Source organism: Saccopteryx leptura, chromosome 1 (assembly GCF_036850995.1).
Source record: "Saccopteryx leptura isolate mSacLep1 chromosome 1, mSacLep1_pri_phased_curated, whole genome shotgun sequence".
NCBI classification, from domain to species: Eukaryota; Metazoa; Chordata; class Mammalia; order Chiroptera; family Emballonuridae; genus Saccopteryx; species Saccopteryx leptura.
The window spans coordinates 276,526,989-276,547,925 of NC_089503.1; the positions used below are offsets into that span (position 1 = coordinate 276,526,989).

Consider the following 20,937-nt stretch of genomic DNA (forward strand, 5'->3'; position numbering starts at 1 on the left):
CTGTTTTCAATAAAGTCTATCAAAGTGTAAAACTAGATGAGTATTTTTCTTTTCTTTAAAATGGAATGGTTTTTCATTATGCAGTATTCTTAGGTGAATTCTCTTGTTTAAAAAGCCAGAATACAAGAAAGTGCTATATTAGTGTATTATTCTCACAACAAACAAGCACTGTTCTGTTGCTACCTGCTTGGCCATTGTTTCTGATTGTGTATGCTTTGCAGTGGTATTTGGATGGTTTCCTGCTCTCTGCTAGCACAAAAAGGCATTTCTGTTACAATGGCCCCTAACCACACAATGATGGCATTAAGGATTTATGTGGAGGTTTCATTATTTTCTCCTCTTTTGTTCCTTCCAGGATGTCTTCCAAGCGACCAGCCTCTCCGTATGGGGAAGCAGATGGAGAGGTAGCCATGGTGACAAGCAGACAGAAAGTGGAAGAAGAGGAGAGTGACGGGCTCCCAGCCTTTCACCTTCCCTTGCATGTGAGTTTTCCCAACAAGCCTCACTCTGAGGAATTTCAGCCAGTTTCTCTGCTGACGCAAGAGACTTGTGGCCATAGGACTCCCACTTCTCAGCACAATACAATGGTAGGTTTCTCATGGTCTATTGTGCCTACACTCATTTTTTAAACCAGTCTAGTCTTATAATAGTTTGGCTTCGATTCTTTGATTTATAATTATCATTTACTTAATAACCATACACAAGATTTACTCCTAACATCTTAGAATCCTTTATAAGTGAATTGATTGTAGTAGGGAAATAAAAAAAATATGCTTTCTTTTTTCAAGAATTCTGCTTTTGACATACTTATGATTTAATTTGAGGAAAAAAATGTAAGTATAAGAATAATTTTAAAATATCACATTTAAAATAAGTTAGCAAGAAAGTTAGATGTCATACCATTTCTAATAAATGGTTTTTCCAGATACAACATAGTTTGAAGATTTCCACAACAGTAAATCATTGTTTTTTCAATTTTTGCTTTGCTCAGATTGAATTCCAATCTCTAACATATTAGATAAGAATATAGTCCATAGAGACTAGTTTCCTAATGTGATTGTACTAATTTCTAACCTTGCCCCATTTATGCTGTTGTTTCGATACTTCAGTCACTCTCTGGTGTATCCCATTCCAGGGTTTAAGACTCAGGATAAATTATATGGTCTCTCACCCTGGAGTCTGGATCACTGGGAAACTGAGAAGAAAGAAGGCAGTGTAGCATCTTTGGCTAAAGATTATGCAGCAGACACACACAAATAAGGCTTTTAGGTCCATCCTAGGAACTTAAATACCTGTAATCAACTTGTTGGCAAGGTGGCAGGGCTCTTAGCTGCCAGAAAACCACCCTTGCTTTTTCAACATGGCTGCTTGGGTGTATGTCATGTTTTCGTGACCTTTTCTCCTCTTTACTTTCAAGAATGATGGTGCCATTAATTTGAATCATATTACACCAACAAAAATGTTTTATCACATAGTCTCAAATATTTATAGACAATTCTGATTTTGTTAAGTACTTTTTTTTGCTTTTCCTAGGAAATTATTATACATCATGAATGTGCATGGTACTGAAATACATCCACTTGTTTATATTATTCCATTATCATATATGGAGTTAAATCACTAGAATCAGATGTCTTCTAATAGCTGTGAAACAGACACTAATCTTTGGTAGTCACATTAGATTTAAATACTCTCATTCAAAATGTTAGGCCTTATAGGTAAACATTGCTCTTCAGGCGTCCTCAAACTATGGCCCCCTGAGGCCATTTATCCGGCCCCTGCTGCACTTCCGGAAGGGGCACCTCTTTCATTGGTGGTCAGTGAGAGGAGCATTGTATGTGACAGCCCTCCAATGGTCTGAGGGACAGTGAACTGGCCCCCTGTGTAAAAAGTTTGGGCACCCCTGCTCTAGGTATTTAACTGTGTACAAGTTTTAACACCAAGAATAAAGTTTTAGCTAACACTTACGTAGTACTTACATAGATTTTAAGCATGTTGCATATATTAACTCATTTAAGCATCACAATATTTCAATGAAGTATTATTATTAATCCCATTTTACAGATGAGGAAACTGAGGTGCAGAGAGTTTAAAAAACTTGCTCCAGATCACAACTAATCAGTGGAAGCCCCAGGGTTTTACCCAGACAGTCTAATTTTGGAGTCCGTGCTTACACATATTACAAGCTTTTTCCAAGAGCACGAGCATATTTTATTTTCTGATTATCTTTTATTTGGCAAGTTAAATCATACTACGTATCTATAATTCCCCCTTTCTTCTCTGCTCTAAGTTTATGTTAGTTAAGTGTAATGGTACAGCTTTTTTGGCCTTTTCTCAAAAAGATGAAACTAGATAAAGAAAGAGGGAAAATGACAGTGTGCAGTTCAACGGGGTCATGATGTCAGGCCCTTCATTCGGTGCTGCGTCACTGCCAATGCCCTTTTCCTCTCAGTATTTTGACCATTGCTTTCTCTCTGGAATTGCCCCATTGAGAATACTTCTTGCTTTGGTTTTCTTATGATACTACTGTAAACATAAATACAAATTTGAAGGAGTGGATGTTAATAGTTATGACTAGAAGAAAACCACAAAGATAAGGGGGAAATTACTTAAGTACACTTAAGGGTGAGTATAAGAAAAATATATTAAATTACATATTGCAGTTGAAATGAGAGGATTCTGTGATGCAAGAAGTCAGTGAAAATGAAACTATTCAGTTTGTAATGGAGTATTCAGTTCAATTAAATAAAATCTGTGAACTGCCTAACTTCGTACCAAGCTTTTTGGTGGGAACTATTGAAATAGATTTGATCAGATACAATTCCTTTTGTCAAGCAACTTCCTCAAGAGCAGAAAGTCTTAACCAGGGTATATGGATCTCCTGAAAATGAGTGAAGAATTATGTATATACACACTTACTGAGTAAAAATATGGTTTCATCGGATTTTCAAGTAGATCTGCAACACAAATGGCTTAAGATCTGCTGTGCTAGAAGTTAAAACAGTTTGGATATAATTCTTTACCTTGGCCTGAAATTCTATATAGTCTAGCACCCAACTGGCTTTAGTCTCTTGTCTTGCCACATCCTGCCATGGGACCAATGCTCCAGTCATGCCAAGCATTCAACACATATTTATAAACATACCAAGTGACCTCAAATGACACAGCTTTCTTCTTTCTACCTGGAAAACATCTCCCTTTTTATATTTTCCCTACCCAGTGAATTGTGTGTCTCCCACAGGACTGGGTTTGTAAGTTGCTTCTTCTTAGATGTTTTCATGGACATCCCAAGGCAGAATGGTTGCTGCGTCATTCTTTTTTATCTATGACACTTGTTTCTATCTTTTCTCATGGCCTTATTATAATTTATGTATGTACATGTCTGCTTTTCTATGCACCCCTTGAAAGCATAGTCATATATTTGTATTTCTCATACCCAGCATGTAATAGGTAATTAATTTATGATACCGATTAAATGCCAGAGTTTCTATGGATGATTAAATATATGTTTTGGGCAAAGTATATTTTGTTTTTCATGGTGAATATGCTGATTTTCTAGAAGTTTTAGAACAATAAAATAACCGACTAGTGTAGTATATTCAGAAAGCAGAAAGTATGTCATAATGGCTATGGTATATTCTGCTCTGAAGCTTATTAAGATATATTTTACCCACATATCAAAATGATCGAATATATTTATAGAATCATTATTTAACACAAACACTTTTATATTTTTTCCTGGATACCAGGTCATTGTCATATTTACATAACAGGTGTTTTTATTTCAATAGGAAAATGCACTTTCTACTTTTTTTCCTAGTCAATATCTTTGAAAATAGAAAGGATAGTTCATGGTCTTTGCATCATAGAGCTCAGTTAAGGGGAGAAAACAGCTTCCAGATTTCATTGCTGATTTATGTGTGACATTTATGCTATGTTCTTAAATAAAAAAAAATATATATTGAGAGGTCTACACTATCTATTGCCCATAGAGTTTAGAGACAAAGTAAAACTGATGAGCAATCTTTATAATCATGGCTTGAAGTTATAGAGTGATGCTTTCCATATAAAATTTAACTTGGAGAATATTTCCTGAGGTAAACCTTCTGCATACTTCATAACTGTTATTTTTGTTGAGCAGCTTATATTCATATATTTATAAAGTCCTGTTTGGTTTCTAATCAATGTAAGATTGAGACATGAATAACTATAGGTATGAAAAAGACTGTTGGTTCCTTCTCTGAAGTGCTCAAAATCTTGCCAAGCAATTACTAACCAAGCTTAATTCTCATATAATCTTCCCAAAGGTAAAGGGCAAGGTTGGCAAGTGTGCTTCTGACATGAACGGAAAGGCAGTTCTCAGCTTCATTTTTATTGAAGGTCTGAGCTACGATTATTCTTCTAAGCTATCATTCTTGCTCCACTCCTTTAAAAAAAATGGGTTGGGAGGCTATCACATCAGAATTTCAGAGACAAGTGAGAATCACTAATTTCTGACTCATTTTTAATAATGGGTATGATAAAGATGGAGTTATTTCATGATGTGAAGAACCCTGCAGAACATGTTCTCATATAAACCAACATGATTATGAGCACCAGAGGGAATAATGTCTGAAGAAAAATCAGGTAGAGCAATAGAGGCGGCCAGGGAACTCTGTGGTAGCCATTTAGGTGCTCATTTTCTATCACGCTACTTCTGTTGGTGAGATTGTCATTCTAGTGTCAAATGTGATGTGAAATAAAAGTCTTGACCACCTGTGGTTACTGAATTATCAGTTGCTTCCCTCCCCTTCACAAAAAGCCTATTCTTATCTCAACCAAACTCTCTTTTTAACTCCTTTTGGCTCTCTTGAGTTGAACGAACAGTTTTGTGTAAGTATAGAGGGGCTGTTTCCCCAAGAATGATTTTTTTAAAATATAGTCTTTTTAATTATATAATATTTTATAACAAAATAATTTGAGTTGCCCATTTAAAGATAGCTGAATTACATATGAAATAAATGACGTGTGTATAATATTTTAACATTTAAAGATCGATTTGATTCAGAAATACAAAGTTATAATACATTTTAACATTTCCTTTATTGTTTATTTTGACAACATTTTCCTGGAATTATTAGATAATTTTGGGTATATAATATATTTGTTTTAATGATAAACTGGATGTTCCTTAATATGTTTAAGCATTTCAGGCACACTTTATCTTAAAACAACATCCAGTGTGAATCTACTTCTTCTGTAGTTCATCACAAAAAGAAAAGGGTGTCTCCTTAAGTTGATATATTACAGAAGTTAGATGTATAACTGAGAATCAAGTAATACAATTACAAGTCTTCAACCTATGAAAGGCAAACTTAAACACTGAAATAATTTATTCAGTGCACACAGCAGAGAGAGGCAGCTCACTGTCAACTCCTGGGATGCTTTATTTACCCAAAATAATTTTAATTGCTATATTATAGCTCTGTCTCCAAATATCCTTTATATACATTTTGCTTGTAATCTAACAGTCGTTAGTAATGTATTTTTGATGTGTGACTAGAATAATGTTATGTGTGAAGTACTGTTCAGAAAAGTTAAGGAGGAAAGGAAAGCATGCATGTGTTATTTAAAAATAAGTCACAGAATAGGACCTTAATGATGGTATGGTAAAAATTCCTACTTTTTTTTATAAGCTTTTAAATTTCTGGATAGCTTTGTACATCCTACCTAGCATAAATTATTGTGATAGTATAATGCGTACCATTGTTAACACCAGTGTGGTTCTTGTGCCAGTTCTAATAATGAGAATTATATAGGGAGAGCAGTCTCCTATACTCTAGACTAAAGTGTGATTACTTTTGAATGATGTGGAATGTGCTCAGTTTAATAACATGGAGAATAGATTCAGAAAGATTCAAATAAAATAAGTTTGGAAGCCATATGTGCAGTATGGCAGTATAACATTGCAATAGGCAGTATAATTCTACACACACATCATGGATTTCACATAGTTTATCTTTAACTGTTGTTTTTTTTAAGAGTCAGGCTCCATTATCTGAATAAGGCCAATTCAACTGCAATGAGGTGAAAATAGTGACAAGTTTGTATTTTTTTATGATAAATTGATGTTTATCATACAATGAAATCACATTGTTACAAATATTATTCTGTAAATGTTCTCAGAAAATACCACATGAAGCTATTTGTCTAGATATAATCCCAGGCTTGTGTTTGAATGTACAAGGTTCAGTCTTTATACTTACATTGTTTCTGGAAATCACCCCCAGGGCTAGCAGAACTGAGGACATGTGAAAACAATCAGTCAGGGTCCAGCAAAGCCATTGGATAAGTTGTGCAATAGATTGGTTTTCTAATTGCTGTACAATTCCATTCTGTTTGGTTGGGGGAGCATCTAATATCAAATTGAGGAAAACTTGATTCATAAGATATTTCATATACTTAACCCATTGTATTTGGTACTGAGTTGAAAGTTAACTGAGCCTTGAGAAATTAATGAATGTATTCTCACATTAAAAAAATCACTTTATATGGGATTTGTGAGGTAGTTGAAGACACTTAGTTAGGGTGTACTGTTAGCATTCCCACATATTGCTGTGCAGTGACAGAAGAATAAGTAAGAACTTCTAATGTGGTATTGGGAGACCATGTGTTTGCAAAATATTTGGCCTAATGGAATGTAATAGCTTTTATTTAATAGGGACTATTGTGAAAAAATTCAACTCAACACATATCAACAGAGATACAGAACTACCATATTTTTCACTCCATAAAATGCACTTTTTTTCTTCCAAAAGTGGAGGGGAGAATGCCCATGCGTCTTATAGGGTGAAAAGTATATTTTATTAAATATTTTAACACAGCATTTGGTTCAGAATATTTTTTTTTCTATTTTTCTCCTTAAAACACTAGGTGTGTCTTATGGTCAGGTGAGTCTTATGGAGCAAAAAATACATAAATAAGAACTGATCTCTTCCCTTTTGAAGCTTCTTGGGAAGTATGGAGTGTGGATAAACACAAAAAGTACCAAAATGTCATATAAAATATTAGAACCCTTATACAGGCTAACAAATCATAAGGAAATTCACAGTTGTAAGATCTTCTGTTTGTGGGGATCAAAAAAATGTTTTGTTTGAGATTGTCTCCACAAAAAATTAGTAGATGCCAAGATATAAAATATATACCTATTGGATCAAGTATCAGTAGTGCAAGGTTTTTAAATGATAGTATAGTTCTGATTTGCTATTATATTATTTTTAAGAAGAAATATGAAATAAAAGAGCAAGTTAAAACAATACTGAGATCAAAATACACTGTAAACAACTATCTCTAAAAGATGGGGAAATTACTAAAATATGTGCCTCATCTTAATAGGAATAAATGCAACTATTTTAGTTATTGGGTTTCTAAAATTTCCTTTATCTGGATGAACACCTTGAATAAAGTGGAAAGAGTGCTGTTCTATTTGGCAAGGATGCTGAAACTAGAAGGGACACTAAGTAGCTATGATGGAAACTTACTTGAATAGTGTTCCTGATTTTATGGATTGGATAGACACTCATGGTTCATCTCATTTGTTATTCTGAGGCCTGCATAATAGGGTCATTTATACTTGCATGTTAAAAATAATGAAAAGATTGGGAACCAAGCTTCATTATGTATCTTAGATGTTGTGTTTTCAGTTCTTCCTCAGTTTCTTCTTTTGACTCTTTTCCTCCTTTGCTCCTCTTCTTTATCTCTCTTTCAATTTGCTCTATCAGAAAACATTCTTAAATGGGTCTTCTTGTAGATCTCAATGGAGCCATTATCAGGGAGGGAGACAGGGCAGGAGAATCAGCACCATTGTGCACTGATATATACTTCCTTCTTATTTGCATATATTGCCTCTTGGGGATTTGCCAAACCTTCCTGCAGCAAGCCTGGGTTTCTCTTATGGTATGTGATTAATTGATCCATTGGCTCTGTGATACAATTTTAATTGATTTTTAGTAAACTAGGACAGTGTCATGAGTTCTGCACAAACCTATATGTCTTCAGTTATTCAGATTGTATGTATTATTTGGATTTTAATAAGAGTTTATTTGAGCCAAACTGATGACATATGCAGGGAGCAAGATCTCAAATGCTCCCTCATGTGATATTATTTTACTTTTTTTCTTATAAGCTAATGGTGATAGTAAATGGTAAGTTTACTTTTTAATGTTCTTACTTGGAATAAAACCACTTAGAATTCTATTTTTGTTCCTAAGTTATAATTTTTTAATTGTACTTATCAGATCGACAAAGCCAAATGCCTACAGTCTCGTGCTGTAGCGGGTCTCATATCCTTTGTGTGCCTGTACTAGCTTCCATTTTAAATTTTTTGATAGCCTGTCATTGTTTTCAATCAGTTCTTGATTGTTTAACTTAGTTAATTTTTGTCTTCATATTTCTTTTGGAAGGGAATATAGAAATAGTAATTTTGTAGTGTTGGAATCAGAATTCTAAGAATTGATATGAAGTCTACATGACTCAGTAACTCAGTTGCCAATGGGACCTCAAAATATTTCAAATAATAATTATACCATATTTTCTCTTGCCTATATCAGCTCAATATGACTATCCATTATACCTACAAAGGAAAAAAGGATCTTTTTATATTAGCCTCTCCAAAAAGCACAACTATTTAGCAATTAATTTGGATATTAAAGTGAAATCATAATGTAAGTATTAGATTTTTATTGTAATTTCTTTTTCTCACTTATTTTGGCAATTAGACTCATCTAGCTTTCTCTTTGAAAAGTATAGACAAACACAAATACCTGACTTTTTAGGAGCGGGGTAAGTTAAAAAAATAGAAAGAAATTCTATTGAAAAGAAGTCTAATAGAGAGATTAGGGGAAAGTACTTTTCAAGAGAAATTCTCTAAGAAATGACAGTCTGATTTCAAAATGCTTAGGACACTATGTAGGCCACATTAGGTGCATTTGAAAGCATTAAGTGTATTTAAGTTCTTTACTTACTCCACAAAGGCCTGAGATGTCTATAATTTGCACTGGCATTAAAACTGAATTCATGATAATGTTTCATTATGCTATCAGTTTTGATCATCTTGTGCCATTTTTCACCATTTCTTTTTTAGAAAGTAAATTTTATGTTTTTCTGTATTCAACTAGTTAATGGGGTGGGATTGTTTGGTATTTGAAATGAACATAAATATAAAACTAAGTTGATAATTGTAATCTGTCCCTTTGGCTACATATCCTCTTAATACAAAGGCAAATTAAAAAAAAAAATTTCCTAGAGACCATTTTTAGGAACGATCTATGTGAACAGATGAGGTGTGAGTGTAAGGAGAGCAGCCTTGGCCAGCTCTGTGACACTGATATCACATGGTAGAGTAAATGAGCACAAGTGACTGGATTTTGTGTCTTATTTAGTCAAGGCAGCTTCTGTGGCTGCAGAGCAAACAATGTTATCATTATATAGAGAAGCCTTGTTTACTTCAGTGTCTCCTCTTAGCTCTTAAAAAATCCAGCCGGTCTCAAGATAAAGCAGTTAATCTTGTTGGTCGATATCCCTAAATGAGAAAATAATATTCTAAGGGTTCATAAAACATATAAAATCATGGTAGGATTATGAAAAAAGGGGTATAATTACAAAGGTGCTATTAAAGTAGCTTTGCATGTATTTATAATTATAAAATATATATCATGTTAAAAAGTCAAAAACTATATTAATGGGTAACAAAAAATTAAGTATAATAACTTACAGCATTACAGTTAATAATACACTTAAGCCTGGTAATCACCTCTCCTGCCGTACTGGACCCTACCCTCTATATAAATATGTTCCTGAAGAGGGGAGATTACTGGGCTGTTAGATAATCCATCTTTAGGCTTTGTGGCAGGGCTGGGATGCTTTACACACTAGGGACCCAGGGTCAGGTAATATGCGTCTTCTGTGTCTGAAATTCTGATTTCCTCAGGGTTGCCTGTGAAATAGAAGAAACAACTTTGAAAGTCTTTTTTTTTTTTTGTACCTTTGAAAGTCTTGCGTACATATATCTTACAGCCTATTGGATAAGTGCAATTCAATTATGGGAGATTCCAGACAGTGTTCTTTAGAATATGATATTTAATAATTACTAATAATAAGAAGGTGTGAGATTTCATGTTTTATATGTTTCTTTATTAGCTAATTTTGATGTCAATGCAGCAAGTTCAGCAACTGTGGTTATCCTCAATTTACCAATGGAAAACAGTCTTGGTTGAAGTGATTTGTTTAATAGCTAAGTGGTAGAGTTTGGACTCATGACTTCACTATCCAAGCAGTTTATAACTGTGTTCACTGCCTTTCCACTCATACACACATGAAACTCATCTTTATACATAGTTGTCAGAATAAATCATTTTGAAATCCTTTAGAAATACTTGTGGGAAATAGTTACTTGATTATCATATCTTAACTTAGAGACAACTTGATTTAAAAAAAAAAAAATCGTTTTAGCTGAATTTAAATGGACCAAGAGATTTAATTATTGCAGAAGGTGTACTGGAAGTTTTATGCAGGATGGTAGGCAATATGTGGCATTCCGAAGGATTATTCGCTAAACCTTTCACATAAAGATTAGCATTAATTTGTGTTCTGGCTATACAACTCTTGGCATAATATAGTGGTTTAGCACATAGCTCCTAGTGAAAAAATTACTGAGTATATTCCGAGTTATGTTGTTTGATATTTGTGCGACATTTGGCAAATTATTCTAATTGTCTGCACTTTATTTTTGACATCTGTATAATGGGAACGAGAACAATAACATCTAACTCTCAGGGTGCTTAATAATGTTTAAAGTCAACACATATAAAGGACTCTGGTGCCTGGAATAAATCAGGATCTTGGTAAAGGTTATTTATTGGTTAAACAAATGTGTAAAGAAATGTTTATATTCTATGATGTTAGAGAAAAATAGTACACTGTATTTAGATGTCATATGTTTTTAATTCTTATAAATTTAAGTAACTGGTGAGAAGATTTTAAACTAAGGAACAATGTTTTGAAATGAGAAATTTAATAGAAATTTCAGTCTCTTTTCATTGAAAGGTTTTTAAATAATATTTTAAATAATTAAAAACAGAGCTAATTCTATCTGAGATGCTGTTTCTCAGTCAAATATTATGACATATTCAATTATAATAAATATTGTTGATAGCTAAATTTTTGTTTAAGGTTGTTAGCGCTGTTCAAGAGCAGCCACCACAGCCATCACAAAAATCTACCTAAGGCAAGTCAGAACTGCATTTTGATAAGATTATGAGATGTCAAATGCAGTAGTAAAGAGTCTAAATCCACCCTTAAAACTGCATGGGTTCCAGTCATAATTCCATATTTTGTGAAGTGTGTAATGCTGTCTGTGTTTTGTGGCATTCTCTGTGCCTTTGTTTCTCCTCTGAAAATGGGGTTAATATGAGCACCTCTCAATGTAGAGGTGAGGTGAGGATTGAATAGTAGAATTCTCAAAAGTGTCTTTGAACTGTGCCTGGCACATAGAAACAATTAATAGATGCTATAATTCTGGAATAATTTGTACTCTGTTGGCTAATTACTCTTAATTACCATAAGAAAACCTTATGGGTTTTCTTTTGGGCTCCCAATAGTCATGTTTTTTCCTTTTAGTAACTTGGAAGAATGTTACCCACATTCCCATCCAATATTAAGTGGTCCAGTAGTCTCTGGATGTGACTTATCACAGTATTTTCGGATGTGACTTATCTTGAACATGAGATGCAAACTCATTTAAAGGAGAACTCTCTATGGTCCCCTTGGGGTAATATGTCTGTCTTGTTCAGCACTCTATTTCTAGATTCTGGTACTGTGGTTGACATACTGAAAATATCACACTATAGTTGAATGGATGAATGGATGTCTCCAGTACACATGCTCATCGAAGACAATCTGAATGCAACTTTTCTTATCTCCATGTTGAAATTATAATATTTAACTTATATATAGTTGATAGAATGAATAAAAACAAAAATTACCTACAGTACTTCTCCTGTAGTGAATATAGTTGTCCCTCACCATATAGCGGTTCACTTTTCAAGGTCTTAGTGTATTGCAGATTTTTAAATTGTATATATCTAATTTTGTATTGTGGATTTTTCACTATATTGAGGGATGTTGTGGTATATAGGTATTTTTATATATTTATTATTTTAATTATTTTTGTGGTAAATAAAATAAGCATTTTCTAGCCTAAAAATGAAAACAATATAAAACATATAAGAAATATTAATTAAAAGATATTAAAAATATTAAGTCTTCATCTTCATCATTCAAGTTGTAGTGTATATGAGTACATTGGTGAGTACCCATATAATAGAATTTTATGTGTTGTTAAAATTATGCAGGTTTAAGAGTATAGAAAGTGTTTAAGAGAATAGGAAGTGTTTATAAGAGTGTGGGAAAGGTTAATAACAGTGCAGGAAAGGTTTATAGTGAGTGAGGGGAACCTGACCAGGTGGTGGTGCAGTGGATAGAGCGTTGGGCTGGGACTTAGAGGACCCAGGTTTGAAACCCCGAGGTTGAGCATGGGCTCATCTGGTTTGAGCAAGGCTCACCAGCTTGAGCCCATGGTCGCTGACTTGAGCAAGGGGTTACGGGGTTACTCAATCTGCTGTAGCCCCACGGTCAAGGCACATATGAGAAAGCAATCAATGAACAACTAAGGTATCTCAACAAAGAATTGATGCTTCTCATCTTTCTTTCTTCCTGTCTGTCCCTCTCTCTGTCTCTGTCTCTGTCACACACACACACACACACACACACACACACACAAGAGTAGGGGGAGTGTTGATAAAGCTTTAAAATATATATAAATAATAAAATAGATATAAGATTGCTACTTTGTGTATTTTTGCTTATGACGGGTGGGGGGTTCTGGAACCTAACCCCCGTGAAAGACAAGGGACTGCTGTATTCAGTTAATGTGAATTCCCTTTCCATCACAGCTCTAACTCTCTCAGCCCAGTTGCTCTCCAGATCACTCATAGAAGATCACAACATTCTATGACTTCACATATTTTACTTCTGCAAATAGTTTACCAAAGAAAAAGAACATCGACACAAACGAAACAGCAAAACTATTTTGGAATGGAATATATTTACACATTGCTTAAGTTGTCTTGCATAAATATTCTAGAGGCTACATAATGATTTTCTTTTAGAACAGGGCTAATGAGGTTCTTGTTTATTACTATGGTTTTATTAGCATATCCACTTACTGTTTAGTTTTGTTTTTCTATATTTCAATATATTTTAAAATTCCTGTTTCAGTTAAGAAATGTATGAGAGACAGTGGAGAATTCAATCCTTTGGTTATTCGTATTGTGTTTATTACTGTTTAGCCCTTCAATCTCTCATTTTTCTTTACCCATAAGGGCAGCTTGAAATGATGAAAACAGGATGTGATAAGAGGCATAACACAAATGGATTTATATTATAGCTTGACCTATCAGACATCTGACATGTTGTATCTAAAACTATCACAACTAAACAAAACATATACTTCACTATCTATTAATTCTTGAATTTAAACATATATTTCTGCCTTTGTTTCAATGGTTAAAACTTTGGTCACTTTTCTAATGGACTTTATGGGATCTTTTTATTTCCAATCATAAAAACTCTTCTCTGTTCACATATGTCCTCTTTAGTTATTCTATAATTATTTTTGTTTTACAGAGATAGAAGCGTGTTTTCCCCCTTTTTTACATATGTTGTTTTACTTCATGCAAAGAGAACCACACGGATGACATTTTTTTAAAAACCCAAGTTTTATTCAGTTTTAGATTTTTATGTTTATTACCCTGAATATCTCCAAAATGTCCTTACCTAAAACACTTCATCGTTTAATTACTAGATTTCTACCAGTAAAAATACATCAGCTTTCTTAGGGATAATCTTTAAGAAGAACTTAGTAAGACAAGCTTTGAAAACTATCATTCCTAGGAAAGTAAATCTCGAATCACGAAACATCAGTTTAATCTCTCCCCTTGACAATTTAACACGACAGATTGAAATATAAAAGCCGATGCAAGTGGGATCAATGGATTATCTAAGTCCCTGAACATCTTCTCTTAAATAGGGGGACTTGACAGAGTGGTTGCATGAGGGATGTGTATTGTGTGTTCCTTGTCATGTGCAGCGCATTAAGTTTTCAGAGATTAGTGCTGAGTGGATGTCTTCTACCTGGATATGAAGTGGGGAGAAAGAAATTGGGAGAGAATGAAAGAGAAAAGAGGAGGGGGGCTACAGGAAGTAAAGGATGGAAAAATTTACATGTGGGAACTCAGGGGGCTTTGTAATGGCAATTGTATAAAGTGATATACAGTGCAAATCGACTTGAGCATGTTCCTGGATAGCAGGAAGTTTACAGCGTCCATGAGCCGAGATTACTGCTTTATTTTGTCATACTAAATTAACATGGCAGCACATTGTTAAACAGTGGTGACTTCTTCATCTGGGGAAATTGCTGCCTGGTAGAGAAAGATCATATGGAAGTTTCTCTCAGTCTTTTTCTTTCTCTCTCTCTCCCTTTTTATACCCTCAAAGCATTTGGGGGTTAGACTGTAGCCATCTTTATAATTACTATAGAAAAAAAATGTTTTTTTATATTAAGGTGACAACAGATAGATGCAATTAGATAAAAAGGTCACACTTCAAGTAGAATAGTAAGATTTTATTTAGCCAGTGTTCTAAACATGGCATGACAACTTTGTACATTGATACATTGGAATTTCAAATATATTTACTGTTATTTTAATTCGATGTTATTCTACAGGTAGCCTATTAAATTATGTGAAAGTTTATTTCTGTGCTTTCCACAAGAATTGATTTGTGGTAAAGAAAGGGGAAATAAAGCTCAGACACTGGCTTCCCATTTAGTTGGGTAGAGGGATAGCCCAAGAAAACTAGCAGTGGTATTACACCTTAGATAGAAGCACCCAAGTTATCTCATCCTCCAGAGTTTACCAGGCACAGCTTCATCCCTCCGATTCTTTGTATTTCTTTATTTAAAAGTGAGGGAGAAAGAGAAGGTCATAAGATAAATTTGTTTCACCCTTCTGACAGCCTTACCTGTTCCCTTCAGGATTTTTTTGAAGTTCTGCTTTATTAAAACATATAGGAAATATGCTCTTTCCCCCATATTAACATGTTCCTAAAGCAATCAAAATCCAATGTATAGATTTCTGTGCTTAGTGCACATTACTGGAATTTGAATCAAAGGAAGTGGCAAACTTCCGAGAGTCCTTCATGCGAGTGACTGTTTCATAGTGCTCCCTGGTGGAGCTGAAGGTGCTCCGTCCCTCAGATATAGCCCCTACCCTGCTTCTTCACAAATCTGCGGGGCAAGTGTTTTCAACCTGGTTGTTAAATCACTTTAAGCGTTGTAGGGAGAGCTTTCTGGAATCCGTGAACCTCCTGAAGTTCTGAGATACATATTTATTTACAGATGTTTTTAGAGTACCCATAGCTTTCATTATATTCTCTAAGAGGCCTGAGCCACCAAAATAGATTATTACTTCTCTAGAATTTAAGCCTGTCTTGGGGTATTACTGCATATAGCCTCATACCAGGGCTAATCTAGCAATTAAGATTCTGACTTACAGACCTAGTCATGACCCCACTTAATTTGTAGTCAGGAAATATATTTACTAAGCCAGCCTTGGGATGTTTTTACAGAGCCGCCATGCTGGAGTCAGTCTTGTTCTCTACTTAAGACCCCTGATCACTTAAAACTTTTCCTCTTAGCATCCTTTTCCTGGGTCCACTTTTTGGGCAAAAAGAGCTCAAGAGCCTGCCTATAGCCTGACCTGTGGTGGCGCAGTGGATAAAGCGTCGACCTGGAAATGCTGAGGTCGCCGGTTCGAAACCCTAGGCTTGCCTGGTCAAGGCACATATGGGAGTTGATGCTTCCAGCTCCTCCCCCCTTCTCTCTCTCTGTCTTTCTCTCCTCTCTCTCCCTCTCTGTCTCTCTCCCTCCCTCTCTTCTCTGCTCTCTAAAAATGAATAAATAAAAATTAAAAAAAAAAAAAAAAAGAGCCTGCCTATAATTCTAATATAAAGATGGGGTTCGATTCCCAGTATCTTGGGTTCAAAATACAGACCCTACAGGCACAAAAACACCATTTAGCTAGCAAGGGATGTGGAACAAGAGCAATATATTTTTCTTTTTTTTTCCTGATAAGTTGTTTTCTTCTGCCCACTCTCCCTTCTCCCCTCTTTTCACAAGTCAGCATGTTGCCAGAACTATGAAAAAGAAAATGTGTTAATTTGGGAGTGACCTGATTAAAACCCTGCTGGGATTTTCTGGTACAATACTGTTATACTAATACAGGAATATTAGTGTTAAAGCAATTTGATTATGTTCAATATTGTCGTAAAGATGGTAATTTTCTTCAAAGAAAAAAAAAAGAAAATGGCCAAAACTTTCACCAAGTTGTCTTTGTATGCTATATGTTATCTGGGAGCTAATATTACAGTACCTATTGTTATCCTCCTTCTTCCCTCTTTTTCTTCCCTAGTATTTTTCATTAGTTTAGCTAAATTAGCAACTCATGGTTAAAATAGAAAATCACCGAGTAGCTACTCTCACCTATGTTGAACTACTTCTAGCCTTGAGAAGTAATTCTTTTAGTTAATTAAGTTCAGGACTTAGAGGTAGGTTTATATGGTGTTATTAAAAATATTAATATTTCGCCTATCCTTTACTTTCTGTTCATCTTATTAAATATGTTTGAATACTCTATACACTCCTATGTTAAAACTTTGAAAGACGGCCCTGGCCGGTTGGCACAGTGGTAGAGCGTCAGCCTGGCATGCAGAAGTCCCGGGTTCGATTCCCGGCCAGGGCACACAGGAGAAGCGCCCATCTGCTTCTCCACCCCTCCTCCTCTCCTTCCTCTCTGTCTCTCTCTTCCTCTCCCGCAGCCGAGGCTCCATTGGAGCAAAGATGGCCCAGGCGCTGGGGATGGCTCCTTGGCCTCTGCCCCAGGCGCTAGAGTGGCTCTGGTCTCGACAGAGCGACACCCCAGAGGGGCAGAGCATCACCCCTTGGTGGGCAGAGCATCGCCCCCTGGTGGGCGTGTGGGGTGGATCCCGGTCGGGCGCATGCGGGAGTCTGTCTGACTGTCTCTCCCATTTCCAGCTTCAGAGAAATAAAAAAATAATAATAATAAATAAATAAATAAATAAATAAATAAATAAATAACAAACTTTGAAAGACTTCTTTTAGATAAATTAGGAATTTGACATAGGAAGTCGTGAAAGACAGGTGCAGTGCAACATTATGTCTTCCAAAACAGCAACTTATTAGAAAGTAACAAGATAAGACGCTGGCAAAATTTGCTATTACCTCTTAACTCAGAGCCAGTCCCAGGTGGGGGAGAGTCTGAAGGGCAAGCAGCCATAACCACCACGAACATGGAATGGCACAGAGCTTTATCCTGGCACTGGACTCCTACACTAAGTTGATTAGTGATTTTTTTTTTGAGATTTTTAATATTTAGAAAGTCAATGTGATATAGTATTTTCCATAAAAATCAGAAAAACTAAGATAAAGATGGAAAACATATAACAGAATAGAAATGAAAGCCTGTAAAAGGAAAGTAAAAATAGTTGGCAGTTATCACTGTTAATATAAATGGGTAAACTTTGCTTTTTAAAATATTAATGTTTTCTAAATTTGTTTAAATATAGTTTTATACATCTTAAAAATTTCAAAAATATAACAAAATAACATAGAAATGTTAAAAATAGAGGGAAGGGTAAAAATATATTAGATATCCATAGACAGAAATCAGAGGTAGCATTATTACTATTAGATGAAGTTGAATCAAATGCCAGAAATAGAGTCCTTTCATGTTGTCATAGAGATATAAAATGGCATGAATATTTATTCATTAAATAAACTATATAAGGAAAACATTACTTTAATATATTAACATATAGAAAGGGAAAAAATTAGAAGTAGGATGTACTGACAGAAACAAAGTATAAAAGATATAATGTATCTTTATATGTGTTACTGTTTTGTCAAAATATTTTAATTCATAATTGAACAGAAACTTTCTGCCTTATTTTGAAGTTCTCACTTTCACAGACAAGTGAAACTCTCTCTTAATGATTTTTTACAAATCTAATATTAAATAAGCTTCACATTTTCAACTTGAAATGTGCCAAGAAACTTTATGATACTAAGATCATAGCCTTACACTGGGACCATGAAGTAGAATGGAGATTGATGACTTACTCTTACACTCTTGCCTGTTTCTAGAAAATGTCTGTTCAAAGCACATAAAGCCTGATTATATATATATAAGCCTTTTTCAATGCATACTTTTATAATTATTAGAACAAATCCTTATCCACAGGTTCAGTTTCAGATTGATTCCCTGAGAATATATTTCTATTCAACAGAGTCCTCGGACTCTCCTTGTGCCTCTTCAAGTTCACTTTGGAATCTGGACATTTTGGGATCATCATTTCATTCTACCTCCCTTTCTATAACTCCAGCTTCTGGTTCATTTCTCTTCTATGTTGCAATGGTAATATGTCAACTTTCTCTTCTATATGATAGGCTTTGAGGTAATGATGAAATCTGTTAGGCTTATTCCAAATGTCCTCATCACATTCCCTTTCATTTTAGGGCACTTTAAAAGACAATAGTTTTTGTTGTTGTTTTTAAATCAGTTTGCAATTTATTTTTAAGCCTTTTAACCATTTTAAGTTTATTCTTGTGTATGGTATAAGTTGGTGGTCTAGTTTTATTATTTGCATGTAACTGTTCAATTTTCCCAACACCTTTTATTACAGAGATTGTCTTTACTCTGTTGTGTGTTTTTTCCTCCTTGTCAAATATTAATTGACTATAAAGATATGGGTTTATTTCTGGGCTCTCTGTTTTGTTCCATTGATCTGTATGCCTGTTCTTATATGCCAGTATCAGGCTGTTTTGATTACAGTGGGTTTGTAATACAGTTTGATATCAGGTTTTGTGACATCTCGAACTTTGTTCTTCTTCCTCAAGATTGCTGAGGCAATTCCGGGTCTCTTTAGGCAGTAAAGTCTTATATATCTCTTATAGCAATATTTTTTGCCAGTATGTCTCCTCAGGTAAGGAAAACAAAGGAAAAATAAACAAACGGGGCTACATCAAACTGAAAAGCTTTTGCACAGCAAAGGAAACCATCAACAAAATGAAAAGACAACCCACTGTATAGGAGCACATATTTGCCAATAATACCTCTGATAAGGGGTTAATTTCCAACATATATAACTTACACAACTCAACATCAAAAAGACAAACCCAATTAAAAATTGGGCAAAGGTCCTGAATAAATACCTCTCCAAAGAGTACATACTGATAGCTAATAGATTTGTTAAAAAGTTCTCAACAACACTAATAATCAGAGAAATGCAAATTATAACCACAATGAGATATCACATCACATCTGTCAGAATGGCACTCATCAGTAAATAAGCAACAAGCAAGAATGTGGAGAAAAGGGAACCCTCCTGCACTGCTGGTGGGAATGCAGACTGGTGCAGCCACTGTGGAAAACAGTATAGAGATTCCTCAAAAAGTTAAAAATGGAACTGCTTTTTGACCCAGCAATCCTACTTCTGAGAATATATCCAAAGAAACTCTGAAGACTAATTTGAAAGAATGTATGTGCCCTTGTGTTCACGGAAGCGCTATTTTCAAGCCAAGATTTGGAAACAACCTGGGTATCTATCAGCGGATGAGTGGACAAAAAAGCCATGGTACATTTATACAATGAAATACTGCTCAGCTGCAAAAGAGAAGGAAATCTTACCGTTAGTGACAGCATGGATAAACCTGAAAAATATTATGCTGAGTATAATAAGCCAGTCAGAGAAATACAATTACAATATGATCTCACTTTAATGTGGAATCTAATAATAATCAAAATAATTTAACAAAATAGAAACAAAAACATAGATACATAGAACAGACTGACAGCTGGAAGAGGGGTTGGGATTGGCGGGGTAGGTGAAAAAAGGTGAAGAGGTCAAACATATTTACATAACACACAGACGCAGACAACAGTGTGGTGATAGCCAGAGGGAACAGGCAGTGGGGGAAGATGGCAGTGGGAAAGGTGGGGATGAAGGGGGAGTTCACCACCAGCAGTGATTACCCAAGGACAGAATATGGCATTGAAATCGATTTTCTCTTCCAAGAGCTATAGTGTCAATTTATTAAACATCAACAAATATTACTCTCTCAAAAAATATTTAAAATGTTGTTTTCATGAAACTATTCACTTAAAAATTCAGATGAGGAGATATAATATTGAATCTTACTAAAAATGACTCTTTAGGTTTCTAGGCCAAAGAAAAATTATCCTCATTTTCTCCTTTTCTTTCTGATATAATTTGACTTTATAAATTTCCTTTTGCTTATTTCTCATTCCTTGATTTATATACAGCAGAATGTAGTTTCATGAATACCATCATTAAAGAACCTATTCTTCCAATGATTTTTCTAGTCTCACAGTTAACCATACTTTTACCAAAGAGCCCCAAACTTAATAGTGAAGTCTATCTAGTGAAAATCTTAGATAATCAAATGATCAGAAAGTTCTTTGTTTAGTTAAGTATTGGTAGTACATTGACCAATTAACCACAGGTAGCTTTTCAAACTTTCTTTCTGAATATTTTAAATAAATTTCATCTACGGGTACTTCATACAATTTTTCCACAATGGTAGTAATACTTTACCAGTAGGCTCCTATATATCTTTTGTACCAAAGAAAACACAATGATCTAATATAAATCAGATATGAGATTGTTTGATTCAAAACCAGGTATTGTATGGAAATTACAGTATACACAAAGATTTACAATTGAGTTGTGCATGAGAATGATTTC

At 34.7% G+C, this 20,937-nt stretch overlaps 1 protein-coding gene across 13 annotated transcripts in view; it reads left to right on the plus strand.

Moving 5' to 3' along the window:
* The window catches only part of SOX5 (SRY-box transcription factor 5), a 1,089,507-nt gene that overhangs the window by 715,704 nt on the left and 352,866 nt on the right, over positions 1-20,937 (plus strand). For 10 of the 13 annotated variants that reach the window (XM_066354437.1, XM_066354444.1, XM_066354418.1 and 7 more), the window contains one exon: positions 356-587. In XM_066354437.1, coding sequence (XP_066210534.1) covers positions 357-587 — 231 coding nt within the window. In that variant the 5' untranslated portion in view covers position 356. The remainder of the gene's footprint in view (positions 1-355; positions 588-20,937) is intronic. The other 3 variants (XM_066354494.1, XM_066354488.1, XM_066354507.1) reach the window with 1 other exon arrangement.